General features: G+C 52.4%; 1 protein-coding gene across 2 annotated transcripts in view; it reads left to right on the top strand.

The window, feature by feature from the left end:
* Positions 1-20,211, top strand: part of Hs1bp3 (HCLS1 binding protein 3) — a 34,806-nt gene extending 14,595 nt beyond the window's left edge. Inside the window, exons 5-7 of one of the 2 annotated variants that reach the window (XM_075983977.1) lie at positions 8,669-8,823; positions 10,045-10,168; positions 14,756-20,211. In XM_075983977.1, coding sequence (XP_075840092.1) covers positions 8,669-8,823; positions 10,045-10,168; positions 14,756-15,011 — 535 coding nt within the window. In that variant the 3' untranslated portion in view covers positions 15,012-20,211. The remainder of the gene's footprint in view (positions 1-8,668; positions 8,824-10,044; positions 10,169-14,755) is intronic. The other variant, XM_075983979.1, reaches the window with a different exon arrangement.
* The last annotated feature ends 954 nt before the right edge of the window (positions 20,212-21,165 follow it).

Raw genomic sequence — 21,165 nt, forward strand, 5'->3', positions numbered from 1 at the left:
CCTTGCTGCCCCCCTCCCCCCTCACTAACCCTGGAATGTCCTTCCTTGGGTGCCTCTTGCTAAACAAATAGCACGACCTTGGGGACTTTGAGCCAGGAGGCCCAGGCCTATGTTGGCTAAGCCTTTACATGAGAGCAGAGTTAGGGCCTGTGTTTCTGCCTGGAGCCAGGTGGGAATACAGTTTCCTAGGCACCCCGAGCCCTTCCACGGATCCCTTGTCAGGGAGCCCTCATCTGTGAGCCGTGGTCACTCACTCTGCAGCAGCCCAGACACCAATGTATGCCAAAGTCTGAGAGACGCTCCTACACAGTGCAGAGGGGTGGGGTGAATAGGGTACCCCCATAATGCCTCTCCTCCTAATCCTCCTGCTCCTCTCGACTCCCTCTGCTGCCTACCCCCCACTAAACAGGTTCTCTGAGAGCAGTGGAGACCCCAGTAGTACCTCCATGGTTCCAGGCCCTCACTGGCCCCAAAGTAGTGAGGAGGGCAGAGTGAAAACTTTCAGCCACCCTTACCCAGGGGCACAGCTAGCCTCGCTGCTGTGTTTCCATGCAGGTCCTTCCTGCTCCTGGCCCAGCCTCAGTCAAAGGACTCCAGGGACCGTGGCTAGCACAGTGGTTTCTGCCCTTTCTATTTCAGTAGCAAAGGCTGCTTTTCAAGAGAAAAACTTCACACAGACGCAGAATGGAAAAAACAGACCTTCATTCAAAGAGACACGGGAACTAGATCTTTGTCCCCTGAAGTGACCCTAGATAGCTTTAGAAAAGGTTGGGGCCTCTTATAAGCACACAGTTTGAAAGCTGGAACTCCAGGATGTATGATCACCCCCAAAGTAGGGTTCAGCATTCAAATCCTACCTTTGAAGCAGACTATGGGCAGTTTGCTCAACTCCGAGCTGTGACTTCTTCAGTTGCGAAACAATTGGGGTTTCAGGAGCAAAGGGGTCTCCAGCGGTGTGGAGGGAAGGCTCTATAGCCTACAAGCAGCTTTTACCTTTCCTGCCAAAGCCCCAAAAGGTCTAGGCCCAAGAGTCAAAAGGAAGAAAGGAAAGTTATTTGTAAGATGTGGCATCTAGTTTGTCTTCTTCCCAAGGCCTGTGTGTCTCTTAGATCAGACAAACTGTGGAAGGCTATGTGCCTACTTCCTTTTGTTATGCAAATCTCAGCACCAGGTGATAGTGTATGTGCTGGCCAGGCTTGTACCTCCTGTCAGGAGCCCCTGGACACCTGGAGGTGGCAGGCTGCCTCCCACAGCTGTCCCTGTGGAGACTGAGCTAGGTTGAGCTCTTGCTGGAGCGAATGCTTACCTGATCCCTTCCCGATCGAGTCATGTGAGGGGCCGTGTCTACCATTCTTCTATTCAAGGCTGCCCCCAACGTCAGCCATTCATAGCATGACAGTCCGTGTCCAGTAGGAGGTTGGACTGTGTTCAGGGTAATAGAGTTGAGAAACATTTGTAAGAAACCAGAGAGTAGGAGCTTCAGTGACCTGATGGGTTGTGTGTGTGTGGCGGGGGAGGTTCAGGACTCTTCATAACCAGCTGATACCACTACCTATGCCAAGCCTGGACTTCTCCAGGTTTTTGTTTGCTTGCTTGCTTGCTTATTCTTTATGTCACGGTTTCTGTGTGCGCCCCTGGTTGTCCTGGAGCTCTCTCTGTAGATCAGGCTGGCCTCGAACTCAGAGCTCTTATCTTCCTGCCTCTGCCTCCCAAGTGCTGGAACTAATGTCATGCACCAGCACTGCCTGGCTGACTTCTCTGTTTTTATCTGCTTGGATGACGTGGGTGACGGACAGTCTTCAACGGTGGCAGCCCACTTCCTCAGTCATGCCAGTGGCTCGAACACTGCGGGATGCTGATGGGGAAAGAGGAAGAGACTCCTCAGATAAGAGGAAACAAAGGCTGCTTGTTCATTCTGCAGTAGGCAGGGTGGACCTGATCACCAGCACCTGCATTTGCCAGAGACTCAAGGCAGGCAGGCGGGCAGGAATGAGAAGCCTCACAATAGATGAAAGGGCTGGCAGGGTTGGACAGTCATTGGGTCTGTCACCATGGGCACATAAAAGCAAGATGTCCTAGGTCTTAGGGAATCCATTAAGGGTGTGTGTTTGACCTGCTTTCTGTGACTGGTCCCACTAAATTGGAAGTGAAGGTGACAGTTAGACAACCTGGCAGGTATTGATCACACTTGGTCCCTGGGGACTGGCTGGTGTGGAGGCTGTTTTTGCTGGTTGGCTTCCTGGGCTGTCTGCTGCAGGTTCTGGCCAGAGTGTCTGTGTGAAGTGGCCCTTGTCTTCCTGTGCATATTCTATCTCTTGGAATAACTGCAGCGTGAGCAGGGCCGGATATTCACCTTAGGGCGGAGGATGGTCCCCTGCAGGCGACCCCACTTGGTATCCTGGTGGTACATGGTGGGGACAAGACAGAGAAAATGAAATGGTGTCACCCATAATGTAAGAAGAGGGACTCACTGCTGAGGTCCTGGTCCCTGGGATAGGGGTTGACAATGGGAAACCTGGAGAGTAAGGCTGTTGCTTTTGTGAGGATGGTACTGGGCTCCATAGCAACGAGGGCTCTCCAGGGTGATTCTTCACCCCGGGCCTATCTCCTTAAGTTCATAATCATAAGCCAAATATCATGAAACAGCTTCAAACCCCTGGCCTTGCCCGGTGCTAGCTGCATACAGACTACAGAGGGTTTCCGTAGATCTCCTACTAATTCCCATTTACCAACTTCAGAAAATGGGCCCAGAGACGGTGCTGCTGACCCAGGTGTGCCAAGTTGTCTCCCCCTCCCTGCACTTCCTGAGGCCTCCGCCTGTCACAGCTGCTGACCCCTGCTCGTCTTCTACCCAGTCCCTCCCTGAAGCTCCCGTCTATTCCATGAGGCTGCCCGACCCTCAGGGTAGATACCTCTCGTGGCAGTTGCTGCTCTATGGAGCCCCATGTGGAGCTGCTGCAGGTCAAGCTGGCCAGGGATGGAGTTCAGGAAGTCTTTACTGGGCTGGTGAGATGGCTCAAATAAACCCAGAACCCACATAAAGAAGCCTAAAGTGCAGGGACGTGTTTAGAATCCTGGAGGTGGGGTGGCAGAGACAGGCAGATCCCTGGGCTTCCCTGGGCCGCTCGCCTGTTCTGTTTGCTGAGCTCCGGGCCAGCTAGAGATCCTGATGCCAGGGAAGTGACAGCTGAAATTCCCTTTGGCCTCTGCTCACATGCACGGGTATGCACACACGTGCACCTGCACACACAGAAAAAGATCGTTTAGTGGCACCCTGAGATTGTTCTGCAATTGGAACAAACAGCCAAATTTAAGGTGAAGACATGAAAATTTTTTTATGGTAAAGCAGAAAATTTGCGTCATTGGAAAAGATGTTTGTTGCCGTATTTGGTGTGTCATCGCCCTGGCTTTGAAGGTGGTCTGTCTTGGCTGTGGGCTCCAGCCTTCTGTCCAGACCCAGGCGGGCTGGCTATGTCTGGAGACCCTCTCTGCTACTCCCTTGCTCGCCAGCCCAGGGCAGCTGGTGCCCATCACTGGTTGCTGTGGGAGGTGGATGAATCTGGAATGGCTCCACACGGCCCCTGGGTGGCCAGAGGGGAGGCTGTTCTCATGTGTCGATCACTGTCACCAGAAGGGCCTGAGCCACAGGGAGGGAGGCAGAGCTCTGGAGCTGTCGGCAGCAGCTGCCGCATCTCCCTGCGCGTGCTACATGCCTGCCTCGAACAGGGCCCGGCTGTGCATCTGTCTCCTGTCAGGCACGCAGCAGGAGGACCGGAGTCTGCACACGAGCATGAACATGCTTACACATGCTGCAGCCCTGCAGGGGCCCCTCCCTACCTCTCACAGCCGGTGGGACAAGATGCCTCTTTACGTAGCCCTTGGGATCAGCGCAGGTCCATCAGGAAGTCAGGGGCTGCCAACCCCACCCAGTCCCTGGTGATGAAAAGAGAATAAACCTTGTATCGGTCAGAAGCTTTGCCTCCTGTCAGTGCTGAGAGCGAACTGAGTGTCCGTGGACAGCTGGGTGGAGGTGTTGGCCTAAGGAAGCACAGGAGGAGGAACACTCAGAGCTCCAGCGACTCAAATCTCAGATGAAGTGATTGATCCCATCCATCTATCACTTAGGTTACAGATCTTTTAATGGTGTCATATAGCTAGCTCCCTCTGGCCCTTACGCCGGCCACGCCTGCCATTCCTGCCGCTTTGTTCCTCAGGCCAGACCATGGTCTATGAGCAAAGTTCTATGAGGAACTGCTTCCCCCTCCCCCCCACCATCACCTAGAGGGGTATATGTTCCTGGTTATGCAGAGTGGCTGGCTTTCGGTCTGCTAGAGACACTCTTCTGACCTCAGCCCACCAGGTCAGCCACCCTTCGGTGCTCCAGCTGTGGCAGACTGGGGTTTTCTATGTGGAATGGCTGGTGCCTGTGGCTGGCTGCTCAGCTCACAGCCTCTGGGAACAGGCGCCTATCTCGAGAATGTCTCTCCCATCACCTAATGTGGGCACCTTTGTGTGGGAGGAGCTTGGTGAGTGCGCTCCAAGGGAATAATGGACCAGCCGCTTGCAGCTGAAAGGCTGTCAGGGGGCATGGTTGGGATAGCAGTGATGGACTAGAGAAAGGCTTTGTAAAGATGAGCGCTGAGATTGATGCTGTGACCCTCACTCCCTGTCTCCTCCTGGGACAAGTAGAAAGAGTCTGAATTAGAGATGTGTTATAACTCTGCCTGCCTGCCTGCCTGTTTCTCCTTCCCTCCTCTTCAGTTAGCTATCTGATAACTGTCCACCTACACAGAGGACAAATGCCTGCCTGCCTGTTTCTCCTTCCCTCCTCTTCAGTCAGCTAATCTGTCCCCCTTCTATCTGATAACTATCCAGCTACAACAGAGGACAAATGCCTGTATGCATGCATTATGTATGCACCTTTCTGCAGTTTCCGGACCAATCAGAGAAGACCTGGTGATTTCCAGGTCCCATAGCTCCAGATCCCTTGATGTCTTGTCTTCACATGGGAGAGCTGAAAAATCGGAGGCAGGGCAGCTCGGCGGGGTGGGGCAGAGTGCAACAGTGCCTGACTCTGCGCTCCTGTGCTGAACATCTGCTTCTTTTCAGTTTAGCAAAAATCACAGGCATCATCAAGGAGGACAAAGATGTGACTTGTGTTTGAGAGGGAAACCTGCCCAGAAGGACAGTCTAGTGTCATTTGTGCTGTCGAGCCAGCCTGGGTAAGAGTAGGGAGATGCTTGGAAGTTCCCCTGGTTTCCTGTGTGCCCTCTCTGCTTCCTTCTGATCTCGATCCATAGGGAACTTTGCCTCCCTGCCCTCTGAGCCTTTGACTGGGTAGCCTGTGCGTTTGATCCCCAGAGAAGGTGGTTTCTGAGTTGGGAAGTCCAGGACATAGAGGACAAAGCTACGGGAATGGCTGAGGAGCAACCTCGAACCTGCCTTCTTGGGGCTGATGGGCCAGATGCTGGCATGGGCGTAGATGGAGTTCTCTGCCCACCACTGCTGTGGTGCCTGCTGGGTCCAGGGCCAGGGACCAAGCAGATGATGTTAGCATAGGTGAGTAAGGGATATATTGATGATGGAACAGAGCCCACGTTTCTCTTCCCATCCTCCAAGGCTGGTCCAGGGGATCCCAAACCCAACTGATGGTTCTATCCTACAGAGAAAGGCTCCCAGCTCCCAGGGACCTCCAGGCATTGGGCACAGGGAGTCTGGACTATGGTCCATCCTTGCTAGGACCATAGCCTCTGTTAGCATCCCCTATTAGGGGATAAGATGAAGGGAGCCGCCCCATGAGGAACAGCCGAGTCCACACTGCAGGGTCTGAGAGGAGCTGGAGCTTGGGCTTCCAGAGGATGCGCACTGTTAGGCTAGAGATGCTGGTTCCCTTCGCTCACCCCAGCGCCACAGGCAGAGCTTAGCACTTCATCCTGGTGGCCTGTGTTGATGGGCAAAGTACAGATACTAGAATAGGGACACAGATGCTGCCGTTGCCTTTGGAATGTGTCCCTTCCTCTCCTGAGGAGAGCAAGGTCAGTCTTATTCATGGGACATTTAAAGTAAGGAGCAAGAGCATGGGATCATAAGTAATAACCACCCTGCAGGCAGCCCCAAAGTGTTCAGTCTGCTGTGTGGCCTCCACCAGACACTCGACTCTTCTGAACCATTGCTTCTCTATCTGGCCAACGAGGCTGACCTGACAGGTGTAACCCAGAGCGCTGAGACTTCCAGATAAGCCCCTTCCTGGCTTCCACAGCTTCTCCGCCCTTATCTGTGACTGTAGGCTAGGCTGGTGTCTTAGTTACGATTTCTATCACTATGATAAGACACTATGACCAACATCAACGTGGGGAGGGAAGGGTTTATTTCATCTTACAACTTGTGGTCCATCCATCATCCAGAGAAACCAGGGCAGGAACTCAAGGCAGGAACCTGGAGGTGGGAACTGATGGGGAGGATGTGGAGGAGTGTGCTGCTGCCATGGACCCAAGCTTGCTCTCCTGCTTGTTCATCCTGCTTTCTTATACAACCCAGGACCACCTGCCTTGTGGTGGTACCTCCCACAGTGAGCTGAGCCCTCCCATATCAGTCTTCAATTAAGAAGATGGCCGATGGATTTACCTACTAGTCAACTTGATGGAGGCATTTTCTCCACTAAAACTCCTTCTTCCCAGATGACCCTACCTTGTGTCCAATTGGCATAAAAACTAGCCAGCACATAGATCTAATAGTCAGCTCAGAGTCCCTGGCCTTGCAGCACCCAAAGACCTGCTACTATTTTTGGCAACGGCCAGCCTCTGTGCAGTTTGCCAGCATGAGCTCAGAGCTGACCTCACTGCAGTGGAACTGGCTGCCAGGCATTCAGGCGAAAGCAATCCCAGTTTCCAGTAAAAAAAGAAAAGAAAGAAAGAAAAACCTTGCTGTTTGCAGGAATCTTAAACCGGCTAATGTGGGCAGCAGCCCCCAGGCATGAGGTCAACTTGTTAAAATAAAACCAAGTTTCTGATGTGGAGGCAGTGTCACGAGGCAACCCAGATCATGTGATCTAGCTCCATGAAGGTTGCCTGGTCCACCTGGATCAAGAACTAAAACCGTGGCATACCCCAGAAGCCTCCCAGTGACTCCCAGTTTCCGGCTCCAAGCATCTCAGGGCAAGAGCGTATCAGTTAGTGAACAGGTGTAGCAGAGCCAGGCTGGGTTGCTGCCAGAGGAACGTCACAGAGGAGTAGGCCGCTCTGGGGGCCCGCGGCATTGGAAGGGCAGCAGGTGCGCTATAGAGTGAAGGACATGTGTGGGAAACAAAGCCTTAGGCCGTGTGGGGGTTACTATTGTTGGCTCTTGACAGGATCTAGAATTAACTAGAAGACAAGCCTCTGGGCATGCCTATGAAGGATTTTTCTCGATTGGACTAACTGAGGTTGGAAAACCGACCCTAAATACGGGCAACACCATTCTATGGCCTGGTGTCCCAGGCTTCATGAAAGGGACAAAGCTGAGCCCCGACATTTATCTCTCTTGGCTTCCTGGCTATGGCTACAGTGTGATCAGCCACGTCATATTCCTGTCACCCTGATTTTGCCGCCATGGTGGACTGTACCCTCAAACCATAAATCCAAATAATCCCTGCCTTCCTGGAGTTGTTTTGTGTTGTGTTGTATTGTGTTGTTGTTAGGTATTTTGTGTAGACAGAGACTGTGCTTTTGTTTCCCGGCCACCCAGACCCAAATAATCACACAGAAACTATATTAATTACAATACGGTTTGGCTGATGGCGCAGGCATATTTCCAGCTAGCTCTTACATCTTAAATTAACCCATTTCTATTACTCTATGTATTGCCACATGGCTGTGGTTTTACCTCACATCTTGCTTCCCCGGCAGCGCCTGACCCTGCCTTCTTTCTCCCTGCATTCAATTTAGTTTTCCCACCTAGCTCTATTCTGCCCTGCCATCGGCCAAAGCAGCTTCTTTATTAACCAGTGGTAATAAAACATATTCATAGCATACAGCGGGAAATCCCACTTTAATTTTGTTATGGAAAGAAGAAAAGTCACTAACAGGCCTCTTCCTACCTTCTGGGCCCTGTCCCTTGAACTTTGAGCGCAGACCACATCTGCCTCATGTCCAAGTGGCCGGGAAGTCCAGCTTTCTGAGCTCAAGCCCCAGGAGGCACCTCACAGGTACCCTCACCTTGAAAAGAGAAGCATGTTACCAGGCCCAGGGTCACCTGAGTAGACCATCTGAGTTAGGAACTATCTAGCCATCAGTGACTAATCCAGATAGCCCCTCTCTTCTCCCTACCCTTCCCAGTGCCCATCACACCTGAGCACAGATTGTGACTGCTTCAAGCAGTCAGCGACTCTCCACTCGATAGTCAGATTTTTGGCAAAGCTCATTCCTGGTACATGCTCACCCCTATTCTTTTCATTGTCCCTCTCTTGGGTCAAGAGGACCTGTGGGTTGGAGATTTGAGGATCACTGAGGTTGCTCCACCTGCTAAGATTGCTCTGGTTGGGCTGTCCCAGATCTTCCTGTGGTCCTCTTCTGACCCTCTCTTCTATGGCCCCTGGCATCCAGACAGTCCCAGCCGAGCTGGGAACCTGGGGTTGACTAGTGGGCCACACCTGTGCACTCATGAGATTCCTTACCTTGTGTTTTATTTCCAGCTCCAAGAAGCCCAAGAAACGCCCAGAAGTGGCCATAAGGCCCAAACCTTCACCTCGGCTCACCATCTTTGATGAGGAGGTGGATCCAGACGCAGGGCTCTTTAGCCCAGGCAATAAAGCATCTCCCCAGAGACCTCTGGAGACCACACAGGACTGTAAGTACTGTTGTTGTTCCTGCTGTTGGCCTAGAGTTTGTTGACTGCCTGTGTCCCCGAGCAAGTGGTTCTCATCTTTGTCCTGTTTAGATGAAATACAGATTAGGTATGTAGAGATTTTATGCTGGCCAATTAGAACCTCATAACCAGTGTATGAATGTCCTATACAGGAAGAGAATGACTTTTTTTTTTTGGTTGCTTAAAGACATAGTTCCCTGGTTACCTCTGTAGTAACATGGGCACTAGAACTGTTTAATGGAAAGAGGATGCTGGCCCACCTTGGGCGTGCATGCTACTCTGTAAAGTGTTTAATTTGAATAACTGCATGCCACTCCCATAGACTCTACTGCAAGGCATGGTGCAGGGTTCAGAGGGAGGGCTCAGTCCCTTTGGGACTCCTCCACCTGTCTCTCTGAACCCTCCTCATGCCTGCCCAGGTTCTCTTCCCCAGGGAGAGAATCGATGGTAACTTTCTGATTCATCCTATGCCTGGTGAGCATCCACCAAGGGAAGGTCAAGCTCGGACCCTAACCTTAAATCTCAGAGCCCACAGGGAGCTGGGGATACATAGATAGCATCACCCAAAAATGTAGCACAGCCACAAGTCTCTTTCAGGGCTGAGCAGAAACATGGGTTCCCATAGGACAGCAGGCATCCTGGGAGGGAGTGCAGTCATGGACCCCAAAAGGCCAGGGGTCCTAGCTAGCTCCACTGGGGAAAGATGCTTTCAAGTAGAGACATGATTGACACTCCCAAAGGATTGCCATGAGTGGCTCAGGTGGGAGAGGGTTGAGAAGACCTGGGCTTACTGAAGGTGGTCCTATCAACACTTAGTGTCTGTTGGCTGCCCCCGCTCCCCATTCATGACCCTGGCAAGATCTGTGGCTGGTGGCTGCCCTCGGCACCTGCTCATTTGTACCTCTGGGCAAGCTCAGGGGTCCAGTCCTGCTGGAACTTTGCAGGGGGGTCTGGTGCAATATCCTGAGAAGCCACTTACCCAACAGAGAGCAGCCCTGGAGGACTGGGACAGAGACAGGCCAGGTAGGCAGGCACCTACCTCACACCATACAGAGCTAGAAGAATCTCTCCCTCCTGCCTACGAGGTCTCTCTGCTTTCTTTGCTTGCTCTCTTGGGTGCAATAGGAGGCTTAGCAGGCCTGCTGTCTGGTAGCCGAGGATAGACCAGCCCTTCTTTTTACCCTCTGCTCCTTCTTTCCACAGCCCTGAAGCTGTTTGACGACCCTGACCTTGGTGGTGCTGTCTCCCTGGGTGACCCTTTACTGCTGCCAGCTACCAGCGAGAGTGGAGGACCCACATCCAGGGATAGCTCCAAGGAGCTGTTCAGGTACTGTTGTCCCCAGAGACTTCAGTAGCTCTTACCCAAGTGTGAAAGTGTTTTCCTAGCTTCAGCCCACAAGGGAGGGATCCAGGCCTGGCCAAGTCCTGCAGCCATGGCCACTCATGGCTAAAAGGGAGCGAGGATTTGCTGGGGGAAGGCTGTCAGCAACCAGGGCAGCCCCATTGGTTCCCCAGAGAATTACATTCCTTTCCTTTTCACACGTCCATTTTAATAGCTCCTTTAAGGGAATAGCATAACTAAATTATCTAATTCATGAGCAAGTGTAATGGGCATAAGTGGCTTGGGGAACAAATAAAACTGACCCTTGATATACTTCGTGTTCAGAGAGAGCAATGACCAGCCCTCCAGGAGGGTCCTATCAGAGGGCAGAGAATTTCAGGATTAATCTATTACCTGAAGATTGATGTCAGATGTGAAAGAAATATTGTCTGTTTCCTTAGAGCTTGCTATGTGGTCAGAGTTGTAGGAGGTTTGCCTCACCACAGGTAATTTTATTTACCCTTCCCACGGCCCCTACGATGGGTGCTGTTCTCCGCAATTACAGAAAATAGTGTAGGAAAGATCACTTGCCCAAGGCCACCACTCTTGTCAACCTAGGTAATCACCTCTCAGCTCCGGTGGAAGCCCTGACTGAGCTCTTGGAAAAGAAGGGCTGGGAGACGTGCCTTCCTGCCTCAGGCTGTGGGGTCTCCCTGCCTTCTTGTGCTGCACCCTGCTTCCAGTTGCTTCCACTGTGGTGTCCCTACCTCACAATCCATGCACCCCCCAGGATGCGGCGTGCTTGGTGATATGCATGAAACTGAGCGGCCTCTTTCCAGGAGCAGTTCAGACAGCACCGAGGCCTGTGGCCCTTGGAGGCTGACATCCGCGCCGCACCCCTCGTTAGCAGCCCCAGGCTATTACACAGCCCTCTAAGTGCCCGCCAAGCCTGAGTCACCTCGATGGCGTCTTGTATTTACACCTCTCAGAGGCCCCTGGCATCTGTTCACTAGCTCATCGTTCATCGTGTGTGCTGGCTCCTGACATCCTGCTGTCTGGGAGGAGCCAGGATCATACTTATCCCATAGGGAGAAAACTGAGGCATGGGGCAGTCTGGCGGCCGGGTATATGCCGGAGGGGCAGCCCCGCATACCATAAACCTTTACTTTCTTTCCGTCCCACGTTCACTGTTCTGTGGGTGTCTCGAGGCGATTTCCACAGGATGCCGTGGCCAGCTGACATCCGCGTTAAGCAGGTTTATGCACAAGCAAACGCTCACGCAGCATTTCATGGCCTTATTGGTCCCTGGGACCCTTCCTTTTCATTATGCCTCCCAGTCTTGCACAGCCCCCTGGGAATCACGGCTCGGAGAATGTGGGCTTTGCATCCCTGCCTCCATTAACAGACATCTGGTGGTGAAGAATTGGCTTCTTGGGAACAGGAGCCAGAATTTATTATTCTTTGTGCCTGCCTTGTTCCTGTTGAGGCAGTGACTGGACTCCCTTTGATGGTGGGCTTTTACTCCTCCGTCACTCTCTTAGCCACTTACCTCAGCTTCAGTTCCCCTGAGGCTGCAATGTGGGAGTTGTTGAGTGAACCAAGCAGAGTTCAGGAAACCTCTGTCCCAGGTCTCAAAGTCAATCTGTAGCTGAGTTCTGCCCTTCGTGGGGGCTTGGGAGGGAGGAGAGAGCTATGGCTCTGGGGCACAGAACACTTCAGGACATCATACCACCTGGGTCTGGAAGAGAGAGGAGCTGAACCTCATGTTAGACCTGATCTGAGGGGCCCTTGTCACCATCCATACGCTAAGAGTGGCCATGCTGGCCATGCTTTGGCTGGCCATCCAGGGCACCCCTCCCAACCTTAGCAGACCCTGCTGTGACTTGCTCCAGAGAGTCGTGGCTATGCTTGAAATAGGTCTCAGGCCTTTAGCTGCTGCCCGGCTTTCCAAAGAACTCTGAATATAGTTCTGCCCTTTTGAGCTTTTTGTGGGCACTCTTGATGTCCTCCCGAGGATGTAAGGAAGGCAGCTCGGGACACAGTGAGTCAAGACACAATGGCTGCCTGGAAAAAGCTGAAACACATCACAGCAGAGACTGGCCGGAGCAGCCTTCCTGTGGATGAGAACACCTCCTTACATCTCCCTACCGTGCCTGGTCTCTCTAGAAGCTGGCCCACCCCGTTCCCTCTGTGCCTAGACTTTTTGCTCACTTCTCTGCCCCCCACCACCACCATCACAAGCAGGCTCTGAAAGCCATGATCACCCCAGAAAGCAGGCAGGGCAACCCAGAGCTCCCAAGCCGCTGGTTCCTGACAGGCAGTTAGTTCTCCGCACTGCTCTGTGCGCACTGGTTCCTGACAGGCAGTTAGTTCTCCGCACTGCTCTGTGCGCACTGGTTCCTGACAGGCAGTTAGTCCTCCGCACTGCTCTGTGCGCACTGGTTCCTGACAGGCAGTTAGTTCTCCGCACTGCTCTGTGCGCACTGGTTCCTGACAGGCAGTTAGTTCTCCGCGCTGCTCTGTGCGCACTCGGGACTCTTCCCGGCCTTGTAGGACCAGGGCATTGTTCAGACCTAATGCTCCTCTATCCACTCCTGTCCCCCTCCCCCACCTCAGTCCTTACTAGGGTACCCTTGTTCCTCTGCAAGGTCATACCGCCCAGGGAAGACAGCCTCCCTCACACTGTTCTCAGTCCTTTTGTTCCCAGCCTTTGCTCTCTGGCAGCTCCTCTGCAGGATCCTGCCAAGTCAAGTCAGGGCCACCTTTCTTCCTCCTTCCCCATCTGCTCTAACCATCAGTGACTGCTTCTTGGTCCCTGTCATTATTCAGATCCTCTCTGGCCAGTCGAGTCAGGGTGTCCTGCGGGAGGAGTGAGGCAGCGGCTCTATTATAGCTGCTCCTGCTCCGTTTAACATTGCGTGACTGTCAGTCCAAGTCAGTGTGTGCAGTATGCCCTTAGATTTACGAAGCGCTTCTAGGGTTTTATTTGGTCCTTACAAAGGTCCCTGTGAGGTTAGAGGAGCACGAACCACCCCCTCCTCTACAGGTGGGCCGACCGAGAGAGCCTGAGAGGTGGAGTGGCCTGTGGCCACCTGCTGAGGCGCTGCTGCATCTGCTCAGGTCTGCTGTAAGCGCTAATGCTCCCCTCCCCTTCCTAGAGATGAGGAACCAGAAGGTGGAGACGCTAAGTGGCCTCCCAGGTCCTCTGCTTTCCACAGCTGTGCCGAACTCACTTAGCCTGGCATGACTGAAGGACACCTGTGGAGATAACTATCAGCACAGGGGACAGCCACACACACACACACACACACACACACACACACACACACACACACCGAAGCTGGAGAAGGGACCTCTATGCAGGAGTTCCCAGGAAGGCGACCGCCCTCTAAAAAGCCAGCCTCCTGTGGGTCACCCTAGCCATGCAATCCAAGCCTCAGTAAAACGGGGTTTGTATCTATCTGCTCCCAGTATTTTGAGAGCGCATCAGACAAACTGAAGAGTGCGGAAGTGCCTGGCCTGCTGTGTCTATCACAGTACTGAGCAGGCTAAGGGGACGGGGGGCGGGGAGGGGGGGGTCAAGGGAGGTTTGTGTTGCACATCTGCTTCTGAGATCAAGTTCCTTACAACACGAGCTCCCCCGGGCTAAGAACGGGAACGGGTGAGCAGTGGGCCGTCTGGCTGGCTATTCAGTACCCAAGCATGCTCTCGTCCTTGCCAATCACTACTGAAGCCTCAGTCCCGTCAGCCAGTGGACTGTGCCATCACCCAATCTTTCTGGAAATTTTTATTACATTACTTTGTATGACTGCTTTGCCTATATTTCTATCTCTGCACCACGTGTACCATGCTCTCAGAGGTCAGAAGAGGGATTGGACTCCCTTAGACGGGAGTTACAGGTAGTTGTGAACCTCCTGTGAGTGCTGAGGATATAACACCTGGGTGCTGAGTCGTTGCTCCAGACTCACATGACCCAATCCTGATGAGTCCTGGCTGAGTCCACTCCAGCCTCGGCTCTCTCTAGAACCCAGGTGACTCAGAGCTGTACCTCAGCCAGCAGCTCAGCATCCATGTTTACTGCTTCTCTGGGTGGAGCTGGTTTAGCTTCACGGTGCGCCTCCCATGTCAGAGGACGAGGTTGTGACTCACCACAACTAGGACCTAGTGCCCTCTCAGTGAGCCACCCAGCTTCTCAGACTGGAAGTCCTGTCTATAAAATAGACACATGTATATCCTTCCTGGAAGTAGGGGTTTGAGAGAGTGATAATGATTCCCAAATGCTCAATGGAGGTCAGGAGTCTGTACCAGACAGCAGGCAGTTATTTCTAAAGGGCTGGGTACCCTGAAGACTCCAGCAGACCTGAAGTCACCACCAAGGGTCTGCCTCTACCCTGGCTGCAGTGGAGGTGGAGGGTCAGAAAGACCTGCCCTTAGGCTTCTCCTCAGTGCTGGGTGGATGGTCCAGCGAGCGATACCTTGGCATGAGGCGAGCTGGGAGCTATCCCATGCCTATGTGGGGATGGTGTTACTTCAGGCTCTTATTCCTTTCATGGATATAGTTATATTCCAGGACTGCTCTCTTTGGTTCCCTAGAGTTGAAGAGGACCTGGACCAGATTCTGAACCTAGGATCTGAACCTAAACCCAAGCCCCGAACTAAGCCCAAGCCTCTTGTCCCAGCAAAGCCAGCACTGCCCAGAAAACCAACTGTGCCTGCCTCTGTGGGCCCATCAGAAACTGGGCCTGGACCACAGAAGCAGCAACAGATCCAAGCTATGGATGAAATGGACATCTTGCAGTATATCCAAGACCATGACACACTTACCCAAACCTCCCCCAGTCTCTTTTGACTTACCCCTTCCAACCTATACTGTGCCTGGAGCTGCATACCCTCCCGGGGAAGAGGCTGTATGTGAATGTGTGGATTCTACCTGCAAGGCAAGGACCACCAATGGAAGTGGAAGCCTGGACCCTTGGTCCCAGTACCACACTGTTCCTTTTCCTCCTGGGCTATGGGATGGACAAGGACTCTGCAGAAGGAGATTGGGGAGCATCATAGGAATCAAACTGCTTCATCCCAGCCCAGCTGATTGTAAAGAGGAGAAATGGTGTGAGCTTGCCTTGCTCAACAAGGGCCTGACCTCTAAAGTGGAATGAGATCAAAGGACAATGTCCATCAGGGAAGGGACACCTACATACATATATCCACTGTCTCTGCCAGCTCAGTACAGGAAGGAAGGCTTACTGAACCTAGGTTGGGCTAAAGGGAGTACCTGTGCCAGGCCGCTCTGGAATCTCTACTTGGCTGCTGAGGCCCCAAGGCGTGATCAGAGCAGTAAGCCCAGTTGTCCAGACTGCCCTGACCCAAGTCCCTTCAGCATCTCTTTGTTCTTTAATTCTAAGAGGAAAACCTAGGCCCTGCCTTGCCTCCCTAGGGCATGGAGGGCTCCAGGACCCCAGGTCTTCCATTCCATTTCCCAGGAAGGGCCTGGCTAGCCCATGGCCTCTTTAATGCACCTGTTAACCAAGAGGGTCATAGCATCTCCCAGAGCTTGACCCCCGGGGTGTGAGGTGCTGACACTTCTCCTCTAAGGCCTCTCTGCCCTCAGGATCTGAACGTGTTAGCCTTTCTCCAGTGGAGCCACCACTAAGGAGAAGGAGCTGTGCACCAGGCAACCCTGTGCCTGCTAGGAAATGGTGTCTCCTGGAGCAAATAATGTTGAAGTATATTCTTTGCGTTAGGAACTAGGTTTTTTTCTGGTTGTTTTTTTTGTTTGTTTGTTTGTTTTTTATGAAACACATTTAAAAAAAAAACAAAACAAAACAAAATGCAGCCTTTTTGTTCCTTGGCTCAGTTGAGCTTCACAGAGTCATTAGAAGGGCTAGGTTGGGTCCAAGAGTCACTGTCAGGAGCCCCCAACTGGCACCGTCCAATTGTCTGCTGCTGTCGGTGTTCGGGGTCCCCAGCTCCCTTACCTTGTAGTAAGACCTACAGGAGCAGGCTGGGAGTACCAGGTCTGACCTGTCTTGCGTCTTACCATGTCCCTTGTCAGCTGCCTCATTCTGAGCAGGGCCATCTGCCCAGGCTGAGTCGGAGGGCATAGATGGTTCTAGGCTAAGGACCAGAGTATCCTCTGCCTTGCCAGACTGAGGGTCTCCCCAGAGCCTAGAACTGATCTAGATAGCCCTCACCCCAACTCTACTTCCCTTTCACCAGCAGGCCTTCACCCCTCCCATCACTTCATGCCCAGAACCCTGCCCAGTGCCCAAAAATCCCCTCAAGCCCTCCTCACTGACAGCAAAGGAAGCTTCAGTAGGTGGGAAGAGGCCACATGACCCAGTCCTCTGCGGAGCCAGTCAACCGTATCCTTAGACTCTTCTCCCTCTACATCATTCCTCTGTGCCTTGGCTACGAGCTGTCTACCTCTCTTCACACACACACACACACACACACACACACACACACACACACACACACACACGTGCGCTCCTTGCACCCACTCTGGGGGATAGACGAAATAGGAGAAGTGGGTGTGTAGGGATTTGGATGACCATGGGCCAACTCCCAGCTGGCGTTCCTAACAGGACCTGACCTACCATTCTCCAGTGTGGTTTTGTCTCCGTGGAGCTCTTGGGACACCCTGGCACAGGTGTTCCGCTCTACAGATAACAGTTTCCCGTCATGACTTGTTTTGATCGCAGGTCTGTGACCTGCATAGCTAGTCTACATCTCCCAGTTACCCAGTAAAGTCTGTATGTGACAAAGCCAGAATTTTAGTGTTCTTTTTTTTCCATTGCCTGGGCTGATGGGAGAGAGGTGGTGGTGGTGGTGATGGTGGTGATGGTGGAGGAGGTGGTGGTGGTGATGGTCTCTCAGTTTGTCTATCTCTGTGGGAGTGTGTGTGTGTGTGTGTGAGTGTGTGTGTGTGTGTGTGTGTGTGTAACTAGGAGTGTCCTTTGTAACCAGGGAAAGTATGTCTGCTGACTCTGCTCTATCCCTCCTGTCTGTCTTTTAGCTGCAACCAGGAAGAAGGAATAATTCTAGTTTTTCCCACTGTATAAACTGAAGCAGACGGCCTAGAAGGCCAGGCCCAATGGAGCCTCTGGCCAGTAATCACTCAGCCAAGCCCTTTGTAGAAGGAGAACCTCTTCTTTCCAGATTCTCATCATGGGGCTGGAATTGTCATGATTTCAGGCATGTCTTGCCTGATGGATGGACACAGGCCTGGCCTTGCACCCCAAGCAGGTACTGCTTTGTCTTGGGTTCTGCAGCAAACAGCTCTACAGGCTGCCATCCCCTGCAAAGCAACCATCCACTCGGGTATTCTCAGGAGTGTGCCAAGAGTAGCCTGCGCCACCCCATAGCCTTTCCTCCCCCTCCACTTTGATTTGACTCCTTAGTCAGGATCGAACTGGAATCAGGGGTCCAGAGGAGGAAGCATCCGGCTGTTCTGAGGACTCAGACTCAGGAAACTTCCAAATATCTCCATGCAAGAGAAACTGAAGACTGAACAGCAGCATGTGTTTGTTTTGAAGGCTATTATGGGCCCCGTGGGCAGGATGTGTTGCCGCTGGCTGCATCCGCTGCTCCCTTCCTCCCATCATTGTTCTTCTGAGAACATCGTGAACTTGAGACAGTTCTGGAAAGTCCCAGTTCTAGGACTAATCCTGGCCAGGCTTGCATCCTGGGCTCTGCCGGAGAGTGCCCACCTACTGCCTACCATTTCTCCGGCTCTGCTCATCCCCGTGTGCTCAAGGATCTGCTGAGACCAGAACCCTTGCATCAGAGGCTAACCACAGCCAGTTTGCTTCTTTGTAGGACCTGTGGTTTCTCTTCCCAGCTGTAACCTGGGCTTTGTGTCCACAAACTGCCGTGGATTTAATGCCCAGCGTCAAGCTGGCGTGGAAGGTTGTGCTTAGTTTTCTGGCTCACTCACCACCCAGCTGTACAGATCCTGAGAAAGAGGACCACAAAGAGACCAGTGTATCTCCTGCCTGGATGGCAGACACTTCCCAGTGCAGCTGTATGTCCACACAGGCCGATGGCTGCTCAGAGAAGACCTGATACACAGAGCCCCTTGGATTGGCTGAGCTCTCAGTTCCAGCTTTAGATGCCCCCAAGGACTGTCAGCTGTTGTTTGGAGCCACCACCATGGCACTCTATACCCTAAAGACCTTTGATTGGAGAAAGGTGGCCAGAAACTGGCAGAGAAGTGGCATGAACAGCCAGCAGTACTCCCTTGGCGAGGATGTGGTCAGTTTGGAGCCATGGAAGCTTCTGAACGTTCATCCATCCAGAATATAGAATAACTCTTGCTCCGCGGTGCTGGACTCATGTGACCAAAAGGTCTTATCTGTGCTTGAAGCTTCAGGAGCTGATCATAGAGCTTGCCCAATGCAAGGTGGTCAGAGGCCGGTGGGTTAGCCTCAGGAAGCCTATCGTCAGCACTGGCTGTTGAGTACATGCTGGGCATTGTGCAGTGCATAAACACGATGTACAAACATGAGTCCCTCCTCTCCTTGCTGACCCTTGGTTCTTATTTCCCTGGCTCTGGCTGCTGGTGAGGGACTAGAGAGTGTACCTCTCAGGTTATAATTGGGATAAAGCTGCAGCCTCTAGCAAAGAGCTTAGCAAATGGCTCAGTGAGTGGACTTCCCCTCTTGATAACGTTCCTCCGAAACTCCGGATGCTTCTCTGCCAACTTCACAAATAGCACAGCCTCTGGTCACTTCTTTCAATAAAGCTGGATTCGTGAGATTCCTACAACCAAGCTGGCCAGTCATGTTCAATTCCCCATCTCCAGATAGTGTTCAGTGGGTGCCTATTGTGTGCAGAACTGTGATCCCTAAAAGACAGGGCATCAGGTGTCCTAGGGAAACAGAATAGAGGCAGATCGGTCCTGTTGCAGAAGGATAATTTGTAGCAGTAGAGCTGGGAAAGAGAGCACGAGCAGTCGGGAGCAAGACAAAGACAGAGCATACAGTGTGAGCAGGGGAGATGGGGGCAGGAGTTTGGCGTGCATACCTCTCGGGCTCAGCAGACATCAGAAAGAACAGGCCATGCAGATAGTGAACATTCCTGTTGACCTACTGTCTGCAGACCCTGCTCCAGGCACGGAAATGGACCTGAAGATGGAAAAGGAGTTGTTCAAGTCGCTCCTCCCAAAAGCCGTCTAGGTTCAGTTCTGTTTTTTAAGCTCCTGCCCAAACATCAAACACCACTAAAAAAATCCTCTCTTGCCGCCTGCCGGCACATATAGTTTTGTGTGTAACCTGGCCCTGGCTTTTGGTCCTTGCATGGGTGTCTGTGATCATCCCTGACGAAGTGGATCTAAACAAAACAACTTCCTTAGCAGTTCTGGAAGTTAGATACATAATGCTTCCACATACATACATATGGGTGTTTATGGTCTCCAAGGACCACCTCCTACCTCTCCCTGGCTCCTGAGCAGCCCTGGGCATGCCCCGGTGTGTAGCTTCGTCACTCAGACCTCTGCCTCCATCTTCATGTGACATGTGCCTGTGTGTCTCTTGGCGTCACACAGTGGTCTCTCCCACATCTCTGTGCCCTAACTCCCCTTTGTAAGAACTCTAGCCATGAGACTATGTTGCCTAATGTAGCACATAATACACGTCATTCTCCCTTGATCATGTTTCTAACCTCCTTCCCAGAAAAGCCATCCTCACAGCTTCCAGAACGATGGTTCTCAACCTTCCTAACATTGCAGACCTTTAGTCTAGTTTCTCATGCCATGGTGACTCCCCGAACCATAAAATTATTTTTGTTGCTACTTCATACGTGTAATTTTGCTAGTTATGAACCATAATGTAAATATATAATATGCAGGAATCCGATATGCGACCCCACAGATTGAGGATCACTGTTCTAGGTAGACTTGAAATTTGAGGAGACCCTCTCCAATCCATTATATCTGCCTCCTGCCGTGAACATTTGGCATTCACAAGTGTTCCCAGGCCAATCGTATACCCGCCCCCTTGTCCTGTAACACTGGGTTATGGTACTGAATCAGGTTCTTTGCTGAGCCCGAAGTTTGTGTCTATTCTTTGTGCGTCGTGCCTAACTAAGCTTCAGTGACCCTCAAGGATGTCTTTGCTAAAGGTGGAGACAGCGACATGCCTTCCTTCCTTCCTATAGGGCAGGAGATGCCAAGGGAAGCCTGGAGCCTTCCCTGCCATCCTGAACATTGTCTATGCGTGGCTCTGCATGGCCCAGCCTTCCCCAGCAGCTGGCTCCTGGGCATCTCCCATGATCCTCTCTCTCACTCTGACTCTGAGGATGTCAGCACGGGCTCTAAGGAAGCCATAGAGGCTAGGGCCTAGCAGAGCATGAAGTCTGTGCTACTCCCTCAGAACTGGCTGGTCCACACTGGCTCTCTGCCTCTGGGGTGCAGGCTCTTGGTATCCTCATGCACGCTTCTCTTTTCATTTTTGGTTTAATGGCCACTTTGCTGACTTCCTCGGACAAGTGCTTTTAGATTAGAAAGCAGGACGGCAGATTTCTTGCCCACCTCTTCCCCGGCATCCACAGCTGTAGAGAAGCTGAGCAGCCACCCGAAAATAACCTCGCTTCCTGCCGCAGCCTGGCGTACGACTCTAGTGAACTTCTGGTTATCTGAGTGGTCCTAGGATTTGAACCCAGGCCTTCTGGACTGTGACATCCCTAAGAGGGAGAACCAGATAGTATATAGAATGGGAAGCTGTGGGGATGCTGTAGAGCACAGATGTGAGTAAGAGGAGGCTCTCATCTCATCAGATGTCACTTTGTGCCTGTCACTGAGTGTCCCTGAGCCTAACTGCTGCTCTGCAGGGCTGGGTAGTGACATGCTTCCCCTGCTTTACTGTGGCTCGGGGACCTTGGAAGACCGCAGCATGGAGTCATCTGATCCACTGAGGCCAAGGGTTGTGCTGTTTGGGTGTGGGCCATGGAGGACTTGGGAAGGAGGGTATATGGAACAGATTGGACACCAGCCCTGCTGATGAGAC

The sequence above is a fragment of the Microtus pennsylvanicus genome, chromosome 8, assembly GCF_037038515.1.
Source record: "Microtus pennsylvanicus isolate mMicPen1 chromosome 8, mMicPen1.hap1, whole genome shotgun sequence".
Classification (NCBI taxonomy): domain Eukaryota; kingdom Metazoa; phylum Chordata; class Mammalia; order Rodentia; family Cricetidae; genus Microtus; species Microtus pennsylvanicus.